The 18,460-nt window shown below is 34.8% G+C and overlaps 1 protein-coding gene across 1 annotated transcript in view; it reads right to left on the bottom strand.

Moving 5' to 3' along the window:
• Positions 1-5,913: 5,913 nt before the first annotated feature.
• Positions 5,914-18,460, bottom strand: part of DTWD2 (DTW domain containing 2) — an 80,762-nt gene continuing 68,215 nt past the window's right edge. Inside the window, exon 6 of the mRNA XM_061150942.1 lies at positions 5,914-16,168. Coding sequence (XP_061006925.1) covers positions 15,998-16,168 — 171 coding nt within the window. The 3' untranslated portion in view covers positions 5,914-15,997. The remainder of the gene's footprint in view (positions 16,169-18,460) is intronic.

Here is an 18,460-nt window from a genome sequence, read left to right as displayed (position 1 = left end):
AAAACCTTACACTTCCAGTTTCGGGAAATTGCCAAATCCAAAGTAAAAACTGAAAACATGTTAGAAACAATATTTTTATGACTGTTAATCTGGCCCATTTTTGTACCTTTAGATTAGACAGACATGAAAGCAGCAATACATCAGCAGTCACACATTCAGTGAGATTCTAAAACAAAAGGTTCAGACTCAAATGAACACAGGAGCCAGGCAATAATACAAGTGACTGTGCTCTGGGCCAGGGAATAATGGACACAGAAGAATGCACGTCCAAAGGGGACAGGCAACACTGACCTCCATCTGTCGCCATGAAGGAATATAGGATCAAGGAGGCAAAATATTTCAATTTTTTAAAAGAAAAGAGAAATCTTAAATTTTAAGTGAGATTCCCAATGTGAAATGCTAGCAACTGGCATTTAATTAAACCATATGCAGGTTGTTTAAAAAAAAAAGTTAGTGCACAGGCCACCAATGTCATATCCACATATCTAAAACAAATTGTTTCATCACAGCCTCTCTACCACGAGGGAGCAACTCTCTTGAGTGAGCCTGTGATAAAACTGAGGCGAGAAGTACCCCAGATTGATGTCCCACTCACCACCTTCCCTAGGACTAATGACTGGATGCTTTGGTAAGAGGAACATAGGGTCATGATGAGAAGTGGATTAAGGCAACATTTGCTCTCATCTATCAATGGCCACCTTACTGTGTGGGAGAAAATGGTGAACAAGGTTGAGAATGCAGAGAGGCTCCACAGAAAGGCTAGGCTAGTCTCTGTAGAGAGATGATTTAGCAAATACCAAGGGGATAGAACGAGTGTAGATTCTACTGTGTTATACAGCTGTAGCCCTAAGGCTTGAATAGCAGCTCCTGATCATGGCAGGGTACATGGATGATACATCCTCCAATAATTAATCTTCAAAACTCTACATCCCAAGGGCCAAGGCCTCCACTCAGCACTGTTAAAAATATTTCTGTGCTCTGCTTCAGCAGGTGAACATCAGTGAGAAACCCAATTCTCTATTGCTTCTACCCACTCTATGTTTTCTTCAATAGATGCTATTACAGCCCTGAGTGTACTTACTGACCAATCACTCTTTTGAGGCCTTATTTAAACCAACCTTGATGAGGCTTTGAGATTACTGGGTGGCACAGTGGAAAAGAATCTGCCTGTCAATGTAGGAGATGCAAGAGACATGAGTTCAGTCTCAGAGTAGGGAAGATCTCCTGGAGTAGGAAATGGCAACCCACCCCAGTACTCTTGCCTGGAAAACCCCATGGTCAGAGGAGCCTGGTGGGTTATGGTCCATGGGGTTGCCAAGAGTAGGATACAGCTGAGCACACAGGCACACATGGCAAGATGAGGTTTTAGGGGAATAGGAAGACCAAGGCTTTAAAGTGAGAAAAGATGAAAAGAGAGTCACTGAGGTTTAAATATGATCAAGCTCAACCCCCCGGGGTTGAAAGTAAAATGGGGGTTTAGGCAGGATGGAAATCTAGCCACAAATGCATTTACTAGCAACTTCTCTTCATCAGAACTCTCAGTAATCAGTAATAAAACAGGGTCCAGTGAAAGCAAGTAAGCTGCAATTCACAACCAGAAGCTCCTTTTTTGTTGTTATAAAAAAATACTGTAAGTACTGTACTGTGCTCAGTCATTATAAAAAAAGAAGACTGACTAAAACAGAAAACACTGCAACATTACAACTTGCAGTTACCCGTTCAAGAACAACCAAAATCAGCTAGTGAAGTCTTGATATCATTCTTGCACATTCTTGTTGCTTCATGTCAGGTGACTGGTTATGATACTGATCAAAAAATTGGTTTTTTGAAAGGTATTCTGACCTGCTAAAAGCTCATACAGTTGAAGTTATATTAAGGTAGAGCAGTTGGGCTCTTTGGAAGTTTTAATAATTCACAATTATATAAGGAATGGTAGTTATCTAATTATCTATAAGATCTATGAAAATTTCAACATGAGAATGTTGAAAAGCTAAGACTTAGTTCATTTAGATTTAATTATTAAGGAGTCAAATATAGATGAAAGAAAGGATGATTGTAAAATAAAATTAACATGAACAAACTTTAGCAATTATTTTGTCACAAACTGAGCAAACAAGATGATTTTGGATGGACAAAATTTAATATAATAAATATTAATCAGTAATTAAGCACATCAGAAGAAATCCATAATACTTAGAAGCCTTAAATGACTAAATATCTGATGCAAAAGTAATGCAAATATGGACTTTTTCTTTCACATCAACAGACTCCTTTATGAAGAATTTATACTACATGAGAAATCAGGCTTGGTGTACAGAAATGGTGAAGTACTTGGGTCTCCTTTTTAACTCAAAACAAACAATAATTTCTTCACCATATTTTTGCAATAAAACTAGGTTGATTTCCACTCTCCTATTTTGAGCTAAAGTATTTGAATAATAAATCAACAATCAAGATATAACTTTCTTACCTTGAAGAATATGAAAAAATTGACCTGTATTCTGGATGCAATTCAGGAAGATTCCTAAAATATTGTGGAGAATGTGTCTAACATCTTGACCTGACTATTCTGATGGGGACAGTGCCCCTCAGGATGTATATAGGCAGGCATATTTTTAAGAAATCACTTTAATGATTTTATAAAAAAATTATCTATGGTGAAACAGATCACCAGCCCAGGTTGGATGCATGAGACAAGTGCTCGGGCCTGGTACACTAGGAAGACCCAGAGGGATCAGGTAGAGAGGGAGGTGGGAGGGGGGGATCGGGATGGGGAATACATGTGACTCCATGGCTGATTCATGTCAATGTATGACAAAACCCACTACAATACTGTAAAGTAATTAGCCTCCAACTAATAAAAAATAAATGAAAAAAAATAAAAAAAATTCTCTACCATGAGTATTTCATAAAGGAATCTTTGTCATCTGGGGAGGGGCTTAATATTCTCAAGACTGATAGCTGTAGGTACAGCATTTTGGGGGCTTGAACTCCCCGCTTCTCTGAATGACCTTCATGCTCCTCTTCTCTTTCTGCTATCTCTAGTTTATGAGGGTCTTTGTAGATCAGCAAACATTTATTTTTTCTTAATCACATGTGTCTGGCGCTTTTGAGAGAACACATCTGTTCTTCATCAGGAGCTCGAGATACAGTAATGAAAACCCCACATCTAGAAAGGCAACCCTGAAAGAGATCACAGGATGTTAAGGATCCTGAGCAGCAGCGTCTCTACAAACCAGAGCACTCTCTGCACAGGGAGGATCAGCATGCGTCAGCCTAGTCCAGGCTCCACAAGGTTTTCTCTTTTTGGGCATAACTGCTAATGGAACTGCCAAAGTGCCCTTAAGGGCTCTTCTTCTGCTTGGCCTGAGAGTTTCACTTTCTTAACAGTTCACCTCAGGTACAGCCGACTCCCTGCACTCTAATGCAGTGACCCATAGCTGGCCCGTCTCCAGCACTCAGCTGGAGATAACCACAATATGAGGCCAAGGGAGGGTTACTAGGGAGTAGATAGTAAAGCTTTTAGCCAAAAACCTTTAAACAACAATTTAGCTTTTCCTTCAAAAGGTAACATACACATTTTAAAATTTCACATACTGCAGGGACCAATGTTTCTCTTTGCTCTTCCTAACTTTTGAGCAAGTCAGGCAGTTTGAGAGCAGAACACTTGATATTACAGTACAGATTTTATCATTCATTTTCTACTTAAAAGGAGTGGGGAGATTCAGCCCTGACATTATATTGAGATGCTGCTACAGAATTTGTCACAAAATTTCTATCAGAATTTTAAAATCTGACAATCAGGAACTTGGCTTACAATAACATCAGGTTAAGTCACTATAAGAATGCAGAGAGGGGAGGGAGAGAAAGGGAGAGAATTTTTCTAAACTGTTTTAAATATATGGGCAAATAAGGTGAAAGAGGAGCAAAAAGTTGATGCAAAAACTGTATCTATATCCAATCTAAATGCAAGAATTATATCTATATCTAAATTATGCAATTCTGTATGGCTGATTGCTGGATTCTTAGCAATGCAGAATGAGAATTTTATTTGTGAATTAGGAAACATTTTGGATTTTGATCATTTAAAAATATGTTTTTCAAAAGAAAAGACTAGGAATTGATGAGCTATTTATTATCTTACTTCACTTACTCTATGCAGTCCTAAGATAATAAATTAAAAGCAGTTCTGTCAGATGTATGATGTCCTTTATGAATAACTATTTTAGGATTCTCCATATATCACCCTATTTTCTTTTCCATATTATAACAACATATTTGAGGCTCTTTGTTCCATAAGCAAATTTCAGAAATGTTTACCTACAAGTTTCTTCATGAATTTTTTTGGCTATGCCTGCTTTTTCATACATATATCTAAATAATTAAAAGACCTCACCACAGAAATGAAAAATACACTGCTTCCTTTGATGCATGTTATCGGTAGCGCTGTACTTAGAGCCAGAAAGTGTTTTTTAGGCTCACCTTTTGTGGAAATCCTGTATTCACATCAAGTAATGTTAGTACAACTTCAGACAACAAGCACTCAATCTCTTTCTGGTTCTATTTTAAAAAGACTGTTTTGACAGCTCTAATTGTGGCATGCAAAAATATCAGTCAGGTAGCTGAACTTGCATTTCAAAGACTATCCTTCAGGGCTGGATTTATTAAATATTAAATAAAAACATTAAGAAAATCATACATTTTACATGAAATATTTTGGTTTCAACATGATTTCCTCACTGAAATCATTGGTCAGTGCAGTCCCTTGCTACTATCATACCTAAATTATGCACTAGGCAAGGAATTTTCCTGTAGAAATCAGCAAGTCGACTGGAACAACCTCTCTGCAGGAAAGCCCTGTCAACATATATTAGAATCCTTTTTCTGATTATATTTTGATAATAAAGTGAAGTAGGTTAAGAAAAGAAAATTAATTTTCTTTATAAGAAACATCTAATGAAGCTTTTATTCATTTCTGACAGGGATTCACCACACGTTGAGAATAACATCCTGCACTCAAGAGGAAAAATCAGATTCCATTCCCCATTCAGAAAGGAAGTAAATGTGACATGGTTTCTAAAGTAATACATTAAAGAATTAATGACCAGATCACAAGGATTGAAACAACTATTTTAATCAAACAAATACATATAAAATACTACTGTTGTTATATCCTTCCTTATAAAGATCCCGACAGGATTAAAGGATTTACTAAAGACTGCTGATGCCTACCACTATGACTAAAAGTATTCTATTTTCTTCTGGTAGACATTTATAACCACAAAAAATAATTAATTGGACAGTCAGGCTGTGCAAATTGGCTTTTTTCCTTTAAGAATAAGACTTTTTTAGGAACAAACATTTATGTGAAAATCTCCTACCACTTTCAACTTTTCCTAACTTCAAAATAAAGGAAAATCCAAATAACTAGATTTTTTTAAACATACAATATTGTACTTAAGACAGTACCTGATAGCTACTATAGGTGTTAAATATATATATGCTGGATGAAGGATAAAATAACATGGATTAGAAAATTTAAAAAGTCAAAATCTGCACGGTGTTATCTCTTTCCAACCTTTTACCTTTAACCTTGTCTTGACTTTTAAAGTATCTGGAGCACCTTATGGAATGTATACAGTTGGGTCTTATTCCACTAATCATCAGAGAAATGAAAATCAAAACCATAATTAGGCAGCCACTATGGAGAACAGTATGGAAGTTCCTTAAAAAAGTAAAAACAGAGTTAACATATGATCCTGCAATCCCACCCGTGGGCATATTATCCAGAGAAAACTATAATTCAAAAAGATACATGCACCCCAATGTTCACTGCATCACTACTTACAATAGACAAGACATGGAGGCAATTTAAATGTCCACTGACAGATGAATGGATATAGAAGAAGTGGGGTGGGTGTGTGGGTGTGTGTGTGGGTGTGTGAGGGAATATTACTCAGGCATTAAAAAAGAACAAAATAACACCATTTGTAGCAACATGGATGGACTTAGAGTTTATCATGCTAAGTGAAGTCAGAGAAAAGTATTGTGATATCACTTATATGTGGAATAAAAAAATACAAATGAACTTATTTACAAAGCAGAAACCAACTCACAGACACAGAAAAAAAACTTCTGGTTACCAAAGTGGAAAGAGGAGGAGGGGCAATTTATCCCTTCTAATTTAGAAGGCTGGAATTAACATATGCACACTACTATATATAAAATAGATCACCAACAAAGACCTACTGTATAGCACAGAGAAATATATTCAATATTCTGTAGTAACCTATAATGGAAAAGAATCTAAAGAAGAATATATATATACATATACACACACAGATACATATATATACACACAGATACATACATATAATTGAATCACTGTGTGGTACACCTGAAATTAATATGATAGTGTCAGTCGCTCAGTCGTATCCGACTCTTTGCAACCCCATGTAGCCTGCCACGCTCCTCTGACCACGGAATTTTCCAGGCAAGAATGCTGCAGAATATGATAACTGGAAACCAACTATACTTCAATAAAGAAATAAAACAGTTTAAAACTACAATGAGTTATCATCTCATATCTGTTAGAAGAGCTAGCATCAAGAACACAAGAGAGAACAAAAATGTTGAGAAAAGGGAACCCCTAAACACTGCAGGCAGAAATGTAAAAACAGTACAGCCACTAAAATGACAGTTCCTCAAAAAATGAAAAAATAGAGCCACCATATGGTTCAGCAATCCCACTTCTGGGTATATATAAGAAGGAATTAAAATCAGAGTCTTTAAGACAAACCTGCATCCTCATGTTACAGCATTTTTCACAATAGCCAAAACATGAATACAATCAAAATGTACTTCAATGGGTCAACAGATTAAGAGAAAATATTACACACACACACACACACACACACACACACACACACAGAGGAACATTATTCAGCCATAAAAAAGAAGTAATCTTGCCATGTGCAACAACATGGATGTACAGTGGAGGGCACTATGCGAACTAAAATAAAGACAGACAAATACTAAATGGTACCACTTATATGTGAAATCTTTAAAAAAATGCTAATTTCATTGGAAAAGAAAATAGAATGGTAGATACCAGGGACTGGGGTAGGAGGGAAGAGGGGGATACAGGGCAACAGGCACAAATTTTCAGTTACAAGAAGAATAAGTTCTGAGGATCTAATATATAGCATGGGGACTATACTTAATAATATTTGTATATTTGAAAGTTGCTATGAAAGTAAATCTTAAAAGTTCTCATAGCAAGCAAAAAAAATTGCAATTCTGTATGGTTATGGATATTAACTAGACTTACTAAGATGATCATTTTGCAGTACACACAAATATCAAGTTACTTGTGCATTAGATCCTAAGCATTCTCACCAGATACACAAGAGTTGCCAGTGTCAACTCTGTGAGGTGATGGATATGTTAATTATCTTGATCTTGTTAATCATTTTATAATGCATATGTATATCAAATCATCACATTATATAAATATATACAATCATATTTGCCAATTATTCCTTTGTAACAATAAAAAAACATTCTTGGGATTTAAAGATTTACTGAGTGTTCTGACCTCAGGATTAGTCCCATCATACTTTACATGTCCAGTCATTTCAATAAGAAACACAAACTTGCAAGATTATCTGTCATCCTATAGACTCACCACTAGACTTCTCTAAAAATCCATTTCCTACTCTTCCTAGCCTTACAAACTGTGACACTGTGATTTTATAACAAGAAATATGTATTTCATCTTCTTTCTCATTTCCGACAGAGCTCCTAAAATCTTTGGAATTTCCTAAGTGATAAAAGCAACAAGGGGGTCCTAACGTTTATAACAAACCCCTTTCTACCAACCCTGAGTTTATGTTAACAAGGTGACTTTTAAGCACTTAATGATGGGGGCCTGCTGCCAGGAGTACCAGCCACAGGATTGGAGGGTTGAAACTTTCAGTACCCCCATGTTACTACAGGATTATCCACAACAGCCAAAATATGGAAGTAAACTAAGTGTCCTTCAATGGATAAATAAAACGTGGTGTGTGTGTGTGTTTAATGATTTTAAAAACGGAAATTCTGCCATTTTCAACAACATGGACAATTCTGGAGGTTATAACTCTAGTAAAATAAGCCATAATTAGAAAGACCATGAAGAGGAGAGCAGCTGGAGGTTGAATTAACCTCCAATGGTCGTTGATTTAATCAATCATACTTATATAACAAAGCTTCTGTAAAAATCCAAAAAGGAAAGTGTTCAGAGAGCTTCCAGGTTAGTGAAAATATGGAGATTCAGGGAGAGTGATGAGCCTAGAGAGGGCACGGAAGCTCCAAGCCCCATCCCATATACCTTGTCCTATGTAATTCTTCCATCTGGCTCTTCTTGAGTTACATCCTCCAATAGTAAACTGCCAATCTCGTAAGTAAAATGTTTCTCAAAGTTCTGTGAGCCACTCCAGCAAGCTAATTCAACCCAAAGCAAGGATTGTTTTACCTTTGGTCTACAGCCAGCTGGTCAGAAGGCACAGGTGACAACCTGGACCTGAGGCAGGGGAGTGACTTGAGGGGTTGAGCCTATAGTCTGTGAGATCCGCCGCTGTCTCTCAGGAGTATCAGAACTGAGTTAAATTTGTGGAACACTAGGTCAGTGTTCTCAGAAACTGGTTTAATTCCTTGGTAGTATGGGAAAAATACACACAATGAACAAATCTTTCCACTGCACCTTTTAGAATTCATGGTCAGTGATCAGTAGGGTGACTATGTATTACCATTTGAACATTCCTGTATCACTTTACTGTTTGTATGCTGTCACACCCAATAGACAAAATTTCCCTCATTGATATAATAAATTAGATGTTTAACCTAATTACCAGTAAGCTCTCCTATCCTTGAACATTTCCCTCACCATAAGTGCAACTGGCTATTCCCTTAGGACGTTGCTTCTCCCGTGGTCCTCTCAAGTGGAAGCTGGTTTTCCTCTCACATCCCTCGTACCTCAAAGCCTGGAGACAGAGTAGTTCTCCTTAATGGCCCTTGTCACTTTCCATCAAACCGTTCTTTCCTCTTTCTTCATTAAAAACTTATAGCACCTTTGAAAGGCATTACCAGACTATTACCCCTTTCCCTCCTTGTTGACATTACCTATTAACGTCCAGTCACTTCCCCTCACTCATTGATGAATTCAGTACCTACTTTCCACCACTACTCCTGTTATTCTTGGAGAATTTCAGACCCCAAAACTTGGCCATCCAATTCCACAGCCTCTTGATTCTTTACTTGATGGCTTCCCAGGTGGTGCTAGTGGTAAAGAACCCACCTGCCAATGCAGGAGACATAAGAGACATGGGTTCGATCCCTGGGTCAGGAAGATCCCCTGGAGAAGGAAATGGCAACCCATTCCAGTACCCTTGCATGGAGAATCTCATGGATAGAGGAGCCTGGTGGGCTATAGCCCATAGGGTCACAGAGTCAGATACAACTGAAAAGGCTTTGCACACACACAGTCTAGATGTCCTTCTCTCCTCATCCATCCTAGATTCTGTGGTCTAGTTTATAACACAGTACCCCCGACTCCCTTATTCTCTTCCCTTCTCTTGTGCTCATCTAACACCACCACAATCCAATCATCTGCTTCCTCTAGGACTAGGCGCCACAGCAGAACATAGAACACACACATACACAACTCACATAAGCATGCTAACCAGATCTACTTCAAATGTATACTCATGTATCTGAAAGGGGAACACAACAATGCCAAACAATCCTACTCCTTGCCCCAGTAAACCCACTCTCCAGATAAATACCTCATTCTCTCTCTCCATAAACATATCTCAATATCCTTCTTCATGCTTGTTTAATAACTTTACCACTTTCTTCACTGAAAAAATACAATCAGATTAAAAAATGTCATTTTTTTTCTTCAGCAAGTCTACTGATCTACCCAGATAGCTATCCTTAATATCGCATATCTCTAAAAAAAGATTCCTGTCCTTTGATTCTCTGCATGATTATTTCCCTGAAAAATTCCTGAAGATTACTTATGTGCTGCATCCTTCTCATCATTTAGCAAAAAAACAGAAAAGTCACCTCGTCCAACAAGGCCTTTACCAACTGCTCTGGCTGAACACTGATACTCTACTACTGAACTCCCTTCTGTAACGGCTATCAGTACCTGAAATCATTTTATTACACCTGTTTCCAACTACCAAACTTCAGCTTCTTGGACACAGGGATTCTGTCTTCAACATCACTATATTCTTCAGTACTTAAAAGAGTCCCTGATACATACTAAGTGCTACATAAAAATACTTAATAAATGGTTTATTGTACTGATTACTGAGAAACACTAAGTAGACTGAGATCTATCTACTAACAGACATAAAAGACGGACCTTAAGACACTTTTACTATATACTGACCTTGAACTTTTATAAATACTAAAGCCTATTTCACGACTAAAGCATCACGTCCAATTATCCAAAATAATGGTAGATGCATGGAGAGATATATTGCCTAACATTTTCTTCTTTGATGCAAAATACTAGGAACGATTCATATACTAATATTTCAAATTAATCATTCAAGATATTTTAATAATAATGCTATTGATAATCACCATAAAAATAAAACATAATAACAATTTTAATTTTAAAAATAATTCAAATAACTTACCAACAAAAATTAATAGAAGCATTAAGTCATTAGTAATTTAATGATTTCTTTTAAAATGGAAATTAATGTTACTATCTTAATCTACTGAATATTAGATATTACAAATTACAAATGTTAAGTTCCAAATAAAAACTATTATTATACCCTGTAAAAATAAACATTAATAAACGTTAAGCTAAAATGAAGACCAATACTCTGAAAAGTAATGAAATCAATTAGCACAAATTAAAAAATCAAAAAGCAACATCACAATCCATTTTTCCCATTTTAACTTACTGAATGAACCCTTTATAAATTAAAGGAATAGCCAATTTATTAATATATTTTGCCTGAAAGATACTGTTTCCACTCATTTTTATTTTTACTTTATTCACTAAACGGATATTTTTCTTTTATAAAAGACTACCCATCATGGGTGGAAGTATCTGTCATTGCCCCATAGAATTTGAATTTGCAAAAGTTCTAAGAGTTAGTAAACAATACTATTAAATGTATGCTAAAATACTAGTTTCATTTCTATAATTGCAGAAAACCCAGAGATGTGAAAAGGCAAGCTTACATTTTAGAAACAAAATCACGGTTTTTCATGTATATTTTTAACTGTTTCTTCATTGACTATATTAAGAAAGATGCAATTTTAGAAATAAAATTATTTAATAAAGCTTTAAAATATGCAATTATATTTATAAAATCTGATATTTTTCACATGGTAAGTTATTGCCTTTTTCACATCAATTATGTTTCCCATAAAATTAAATATACGCAAAAAATGTAATAAGAGATTTTTCACCTTGCAAATAACATATCTGGAGACAGAAATGGATAAATACTTTTAGCATACAAAATTAATGAAGAGTTCATCTGTGATGAAAATAATCCTGAGGCAGATGTACTTTTAAAAATGTCTGAATTCCTCAGCATATTCCTGCTGCTAAGTTGCTTCAGTCGTGTCCGACTCTGTGCAACCCCACAGACCGCAGCCCACCAGGCTCCTCCGTCCCTGCAATTCTCCAGGCAAGAAGACTGGAGTGGGTTGCCATTTCCTTCTCCAACAGTATATTCTTAAGTAACAGTAAATTATAATCTCTTATTCAAAGAATATCTTTTTCAGTGTTTTTAATCCCTTACACTATAAAATTTCTTTAAAAAATAATTCTTATGTTGTTAGTTCAAGTGAACAATTATTAAAGACTAATAAACAATTATTTGTTTCTCTAGTATGCTTTTTTAATAAACTAAGGGAGCCAAGTCATCAGCATAGAGTAAGTCAGGGAGCACTGATTTCCTGCACAAATTTTAATCTATTATAATCTACCAAAACCACTACAGGAATTAAAAGGCAGTGGTTTATTCTATGCTATAAGCAATCAGATTCAAAGTTTCACTACATCTAAAACACATTATTATTTTAAAAGAAATGCACAGTATTACTAATCTATAAAAACATCCAATTATCTATAAAAATTTATCTATTAAAAACTCATATCTATTTTTAAGGAATAACTCTACATAGTAAAAATCCAGTTATATAAAACTTTTAAGTTTACTAAGTCAAAATTAATGTTTTACTTACAGAATCAATAACGTTTACTTCTACACCAATGAAGTTGTATCCATGATCAACAATTTACCTTCCTGAAATTCAATATCATTCAATGGAAAAGATTCTCTATTAATATGATCACATTTTTAAACAGCCAATTTAGGGCACTAAATGGGGATATGTGATGAAGAAGGGGATATGTGATGAAGAAAGCCATATGGAAGTGTTCTTCTACATATTTCACTAACAATGGTGTCAGTGAAGAGCTTCCTCCTTCCAAAATCTTAGGGAAAAGACCCTAAAATTGTAATGGTTATAGCTAAGGAAAGTTGGTTTGGAGTCTTAAAGTGGGGGGAAATAATTTTTCTTAATAAAACTCTCATGTTTCATATAATAAATTTTATAACCTAAGCTACAGGAAGCTGCTAAGAGCTATGACTTCTTTTGTATACTAGTCCTCAACACTTTATGTACATAAAATTCTCAAAATACACAGCGATTTTTTAACCCACCACAAACAGGCTGACGAAACACACAGTCACCTTTATATAAATAAATACTCTCTGAGTTAACTACATGGCTTAAATAACAATTCACAAAATAATCTACCCTACATCAAAGTGTAAAGTCTACATGTAAAGTCTTCTATCAGCTACAAATCCACAAAATCTGGAACTAGTCCAGGCAATTCAACCAAGTACAAAGCATCTGAAGTTAAAAGTCAACTAATATAATAAAAAAAGCAATAACTTTTAAAAGTCAGATTGTTAAATCCTCATATAATACTACACATTTTGAAAAATTTTAGTTACTAAAAATATTAATAATGATAGTTTTTAAAATGTATTTAAAACTGCTTAATGAGAATAAGTGACTTAAAAAAGCTCTGTATGCTAGAAAAATTAAGTGTGTGTGTGTGCGTGTGTGCACATATAAAGCTTACTTTTAAATCTAATGTTTAGTTTTTCTTTACAACTCCAAAGTATATACAGGAAACTCTAGAAGTAATAAAGAATAAAACCAGAGCTCCCTCTTCTTGCCTAAATGTGTACATAACTGGAGTAAATGTGAGTTAGACATACATATATACTATACATACATCTCTTATTCTATACAAAAATCCCCATAAATATTTTCCCAAGCGGACAGGAAAGTTTATTTTCTCAAAATGAAAGTTTTTGCCCACTAAAAATATTTAAATTTGTTCTCAAAATTATAGTAGTCTTATATTCTACAGTTATTTCCATGTGAAAACTTCAATATCAGTAAGGGTATCACAGTCAACAAATCTGTTCAATGAATACTGAGAGAAATCTAAAATTATCCAGATTGCATAAAAATGAAAATGTTTGCTATTTCAAAATGACACGCACCTGGTTAAAAATTGGGGCTCTATCCAAGACAACCTACAGATTTTGTGCTTTAGCTATCAAAATTCCAGTGGCATTTTTACAGAAATAGAACAAATAATCCTAAAATGTGTATAAAACCCCAAAAAAGCTCTAAATAGTCAAAACAATCTTGAGAAAGAAAACAAAGCTAGAGGTATCATGCTCCCTGATTTCAAAATATATTATAAAGCTATAGTAATCAAAAAAGTATGATACAGGCACAAAATAAATGAAACAAAATAGAGAACCCAGAAATAAATCCACACTTATATGGCCAATTAGTCTACCATAAGGATGGAAATTTTCTTCAATAAATGCTGTTGGGAAAACTAAGCAGCCACATACAGTCACATGCAAAAGAAAGGAAACTGAACCACTATCTCACACTATACACAAAGATCAACTCAAAATGTATTATGACTTAAAATGTAAGACCAGAAATCATAAACCTCCTAGAAAAGAACATAAGCAATAAGCTCTATGACATAGGTATTGGCAATGATTTTTTTAAATATGATACCAAAAGCAAAGGCAGTCAATAAAAGCAAAAAATAAACAAGTGGGACTACATTAAACTGAATAACTTTTACACAGCAAAGGAAATCATCAACAAAATGAAAAAGCATCCTACTTAAACAGGGAAAAATATCTGCAAGTCACGAATCTAATAATGGATTGATATCTAAAATATATAAATAATAAAATTAAATATTAAAAAATCCAATTTAAAAATGGGCATATTATCTGAACAGACATTTTCTTCAAAGAAAACATATAGATGGTCAACAGTACATGAGATGCTCAACATCACTAACAATTAGGGAAATGTGAATAAAAACCACAAAGAGCTACCACTTCACACCTGTTAGAATGGCCATATCACCAAAAAGACAATAAATAAGAAATGCTAGTAAGGATGTAGAGAAAAGGGAACCCTTGTGCTCTGTTGGTGGGAATATAAATTGATGCAGCCACTATGGAAAACAGCATGGAGGCTCCTCAAAAATTGAAAACAGAATTACCATATGATCCAGTGACTCCACTTCTGGGTATTTATCTGAAGAAAACACTAACTTGAAAAGATACATGCACCTCCATGTTCATTACAGCATTATTTACAATAGCCGAGATAAGGAAACGATCTAAGCATCCATCAGTGGATGAAGAAAATGTGATACATACATATGTGCGTGTGTGTTTGTCTATGTGTGTGTGTGTATCTATATATGTATGTCGACATACATATGTCTATATATGTATGTCGACATATATATATATATATATGAATATGTGTAGCTATAAAGGAATAGTATTTAGCCATAAAAAATTATGAAATTTTGCCATCTCCAACAACATGGATGGACTTCTGGGCATTATGCAAAGTGAAGTAAGAAAAAGAAATGATATCACTTATATGTGGAATCTGAGGAGGGGGGAAGCTTATATAAAGACAAGCTCTAAGATAAATAGAACATGATTGGTGTTTTCCAGAAGCAGAAGTGGAAGTGAGGGTGGAATGAAATGAGTGAAGAAGGTCAAAAAGGTCCATTTTTTAAGTCATGGGGATATAATATATAGCATGGTGACTATACTTAGTAATACTACACTATAGTTTAAAGTTGCTAATGGAGTAAATCTTAAAACTTCTCATCACAAGAAAAAAATTTGTTATAACTATGTATGGTGACAGATGTTAACCAGACTTACTGTAGTGATCATTTTGCAATGTATATAAATACCAAATCATTATGTTACACACCTGAAAAATAATATAATGTTATATGTCAAATGTACTTTTTCTAATTATACTTTAATTTTTAAAATTAGGGCAACTAAAATAGCACACTTAAATCACATTAGCTGAATTCAAGTTTAGTTCCTAAATACTTATTTATGAAATAAAAATTCAACCTAAATTACTTGATTATTATTTTCTTTTGCTACTTATTTCAAGCTATAAAGCTCATGTAAAAGACTGTGACTTGATATAGGTATCCTCTATTATAGGTCTCTACGTAATTATCTATAAACACCCATAGAAACAATACTGAACCAATCAGGCATACCATTTTCTTTTCATTCCATTTTATAAGAACTTCTAACCCAGCTCAATAATTAATCACATTTCAAATTACTGATCTGAAAAAAAAATTAGAGGTACATTTTTAAAACAGTATAGTATGAAATAAATCTTGCTTTTCATTGAGTAAGTGAAACTTGTTTTTATGGCTATTTGGATTACTTCTTCTAGGTAAGTTCAGTATGTAACTCTTATTCTTTAGACAAAAACGCACAGACTTAAAATGTATAAAAAAGTTAACCTGGTATTGTCAGCTGCAGATATCATAACTAGCACCATAAGAACAATTGTACTAAATTTTAACACTGTTCATTAATAGTTCCATTTTCCTGAGTTTGCGTTTGTTCTTTGGCATTGGCTTAGGATATAATCCATTTTTCAGAAGATGTTCCTTGCTGAGGCGAATTTGAGCACCATGCTGAAGCTGGAAAGAGCATAAAGCCTGAAGAGGGCGAAGCAAAGTCTGTTAAGACAAAAAAAAAAAAAAACATACCCAAGTGTGACAAATCATGAATTTTTTCTCTGGAAACAGAGATTATTATATTTTTATTATCAGCTGTTAACTATGAAAAGCAATAGATACTCTAATAAATACATGATAATTTCTAAATGAATAATTCATATAAATTCATACCTTACATACCACTAAGGAATTCCAGTAAGAAGATACAAATGCTAATTTTCTATATAGGTGATAAAGTCTAAACTTAGTTTTATACTTGAATATATTCAAACAGGACAAAAATTGGTGCCATTATAATAACTGATTTGGAACAAGCAGACTAAAAGAGACATTTCAGTACAAATTAGTTAATTCAGTTTCAGTCACAGACTAACACAAGCTTCCTGATACTTGATAACAATTAGATGATGGCAGCAATGGATAAGTTTACTAATTCTCTCACAATACTCCATGGCCTACGTGCATGCTCAGCTGTTTCAGTCATGTCCAACTCTTTGCAACCCATGGACCCTTCCAGGCTCCGCTGTCCATGGGATTCTGCAGGCAAGTATACTGGAATGGGTTGCCATTTCCTCCTCCAGGGGATCTTCCCGACCCAGGGCTCAAACCTGCATTTCTGTGTCTCCTGCATTGCAGGCAGATTCTTTACCGCTGAGCCACAGGGGAAGCCCACCCAAGGCCCACATACCAGCTAGATATTCAGGTTTGGGTGCATCTGAAATAACTGTAACTGTATATACAGCTGTCTAAACTCAAATACCTATAGAGCTGAACATAAAACACAAACATGTGACCTAGATGGACCCATAAGATAACACAAGAATAGTGAAGGTTGTAAAACAACTGGAGCATACGGTCCTTGAAGTTATTCAAATTCAAAAGTTAGGAAAAAATAAAAAGATTAAGCCAACATTTTAAACATATTTGAGTCAGATTCTTTCCTTGGGCCTAAGATACCTGATCTAATGCTTTTAAATAACAAACCTGATTGTGCAGATTGTTTTGAAAAAATAAAAAGATACATAGGTCTTTTTAGTTAGATAGTTAAATCTAAAGATAGATTTAACTACAAAAATTTCACAATGTCTAAGTAAAAATGTATTCCCTCACAGGTACAACATAAGTGGTAGCAAAGGGCTTTTAAGTTTTAATTTACAATGAATTCTTACAAATATGTGGCACTCACTGATAGTTGCTCTTCCATATCCATTCTTTTCTTATTTCAAAAAAATCCAAAACTTCATTCAAGGTGGCAATGTGTTCCAACTAGCAATACTACACTAACTAGTGACAGTGTTTCCAACAAGATAAGTGGAAGGCCTTGGATTAGGACAGACTTAGCAGGCATCATAGGCTTTTGCCTTTTCTTCATATCTGGAACATGATTATTAGATGTGAGATAACCATTGTGTGACTACAGGGCAATAAAAATGAAGATTAAAGCAAAAACATACAATGATGAACAGAAAGAGAAGAAATCTGGGTCTCTGATGTCCTTTTCAGCTGCATCCCCAGCCCTGGACTACTCACTTCAGCATTTCTGATTCACAGGAAAAAATAAGCCCATATATGGTTCAACCACAGCAGTAAGGCCCCTGTTATATGCAACCAAATGAAACTCCTAACTGACACCAATAAGAAAAAGACAAACATATTGGAAAAAGCTCTGACACTGCTGTAGAAAATCTCTGGTATGTTCTTATAATTTTAGTATCTTCAATTCTTCAAACAAGAGAAGAAATACAGAAATGACTATATATTACTTTAAGGGCCAACGTAGGAAGTGACTGGATCCTGAAACATCATATCAGAGACACACATCCAGGACCATATACAGACTAAGACAACTGAAGTTTCTATTGCTACGCTATGACATTTACTAGATTCTTCATGATAGAAGAGTAATGCTCCTATAATACTCCTCTAACTCCTATAAGGGCTTCCAACTTTTACTTCCTGAAGATAAGATTCTATCAATTCTCTGAAGTAATTAAGAGAACGAATTTTGGAGATAGACAGATTTGTGATAGTCACTAGAGCTGCTTACAAATACACCAGTCCTCTTTCAGGATACATGATCAGACTGCATTTTTCTAGTCCCCTCTGAAGCTAGGTATGGCCATATAACTTGACATGGTTAACAAAATATGAGCATGAATAGTGTGCATCATCTCTGGACAGATGCTTTAAAAGTGGTTAATAATTCCCCACGTCCTCTCACTCCTTCCTTGATAAAAGTAGAATGATATGTCTAGATGATGCATCCATTAGCCTGCATCCCTAACTATTATT

The sequence above is a fragment of the Dama dama genome, chromosome 9 (assembly GCF_033118175.1).
Source record: "Dama dama isolate Ldn47 chromosome 9, ASM3311817v1, whole genome shotgun sequence".
Lineage (NCBI taxonomy): Eukaryota > Metazoa > Chordata > Mammalia > Artiodactyla > Cervidae > Dama > Dama dama.
The sequence above is the reverse complement of the archived record's forward strand: the minus strand, read 5'-3'. Positions and strand labels throughout refer to the sequence as shown.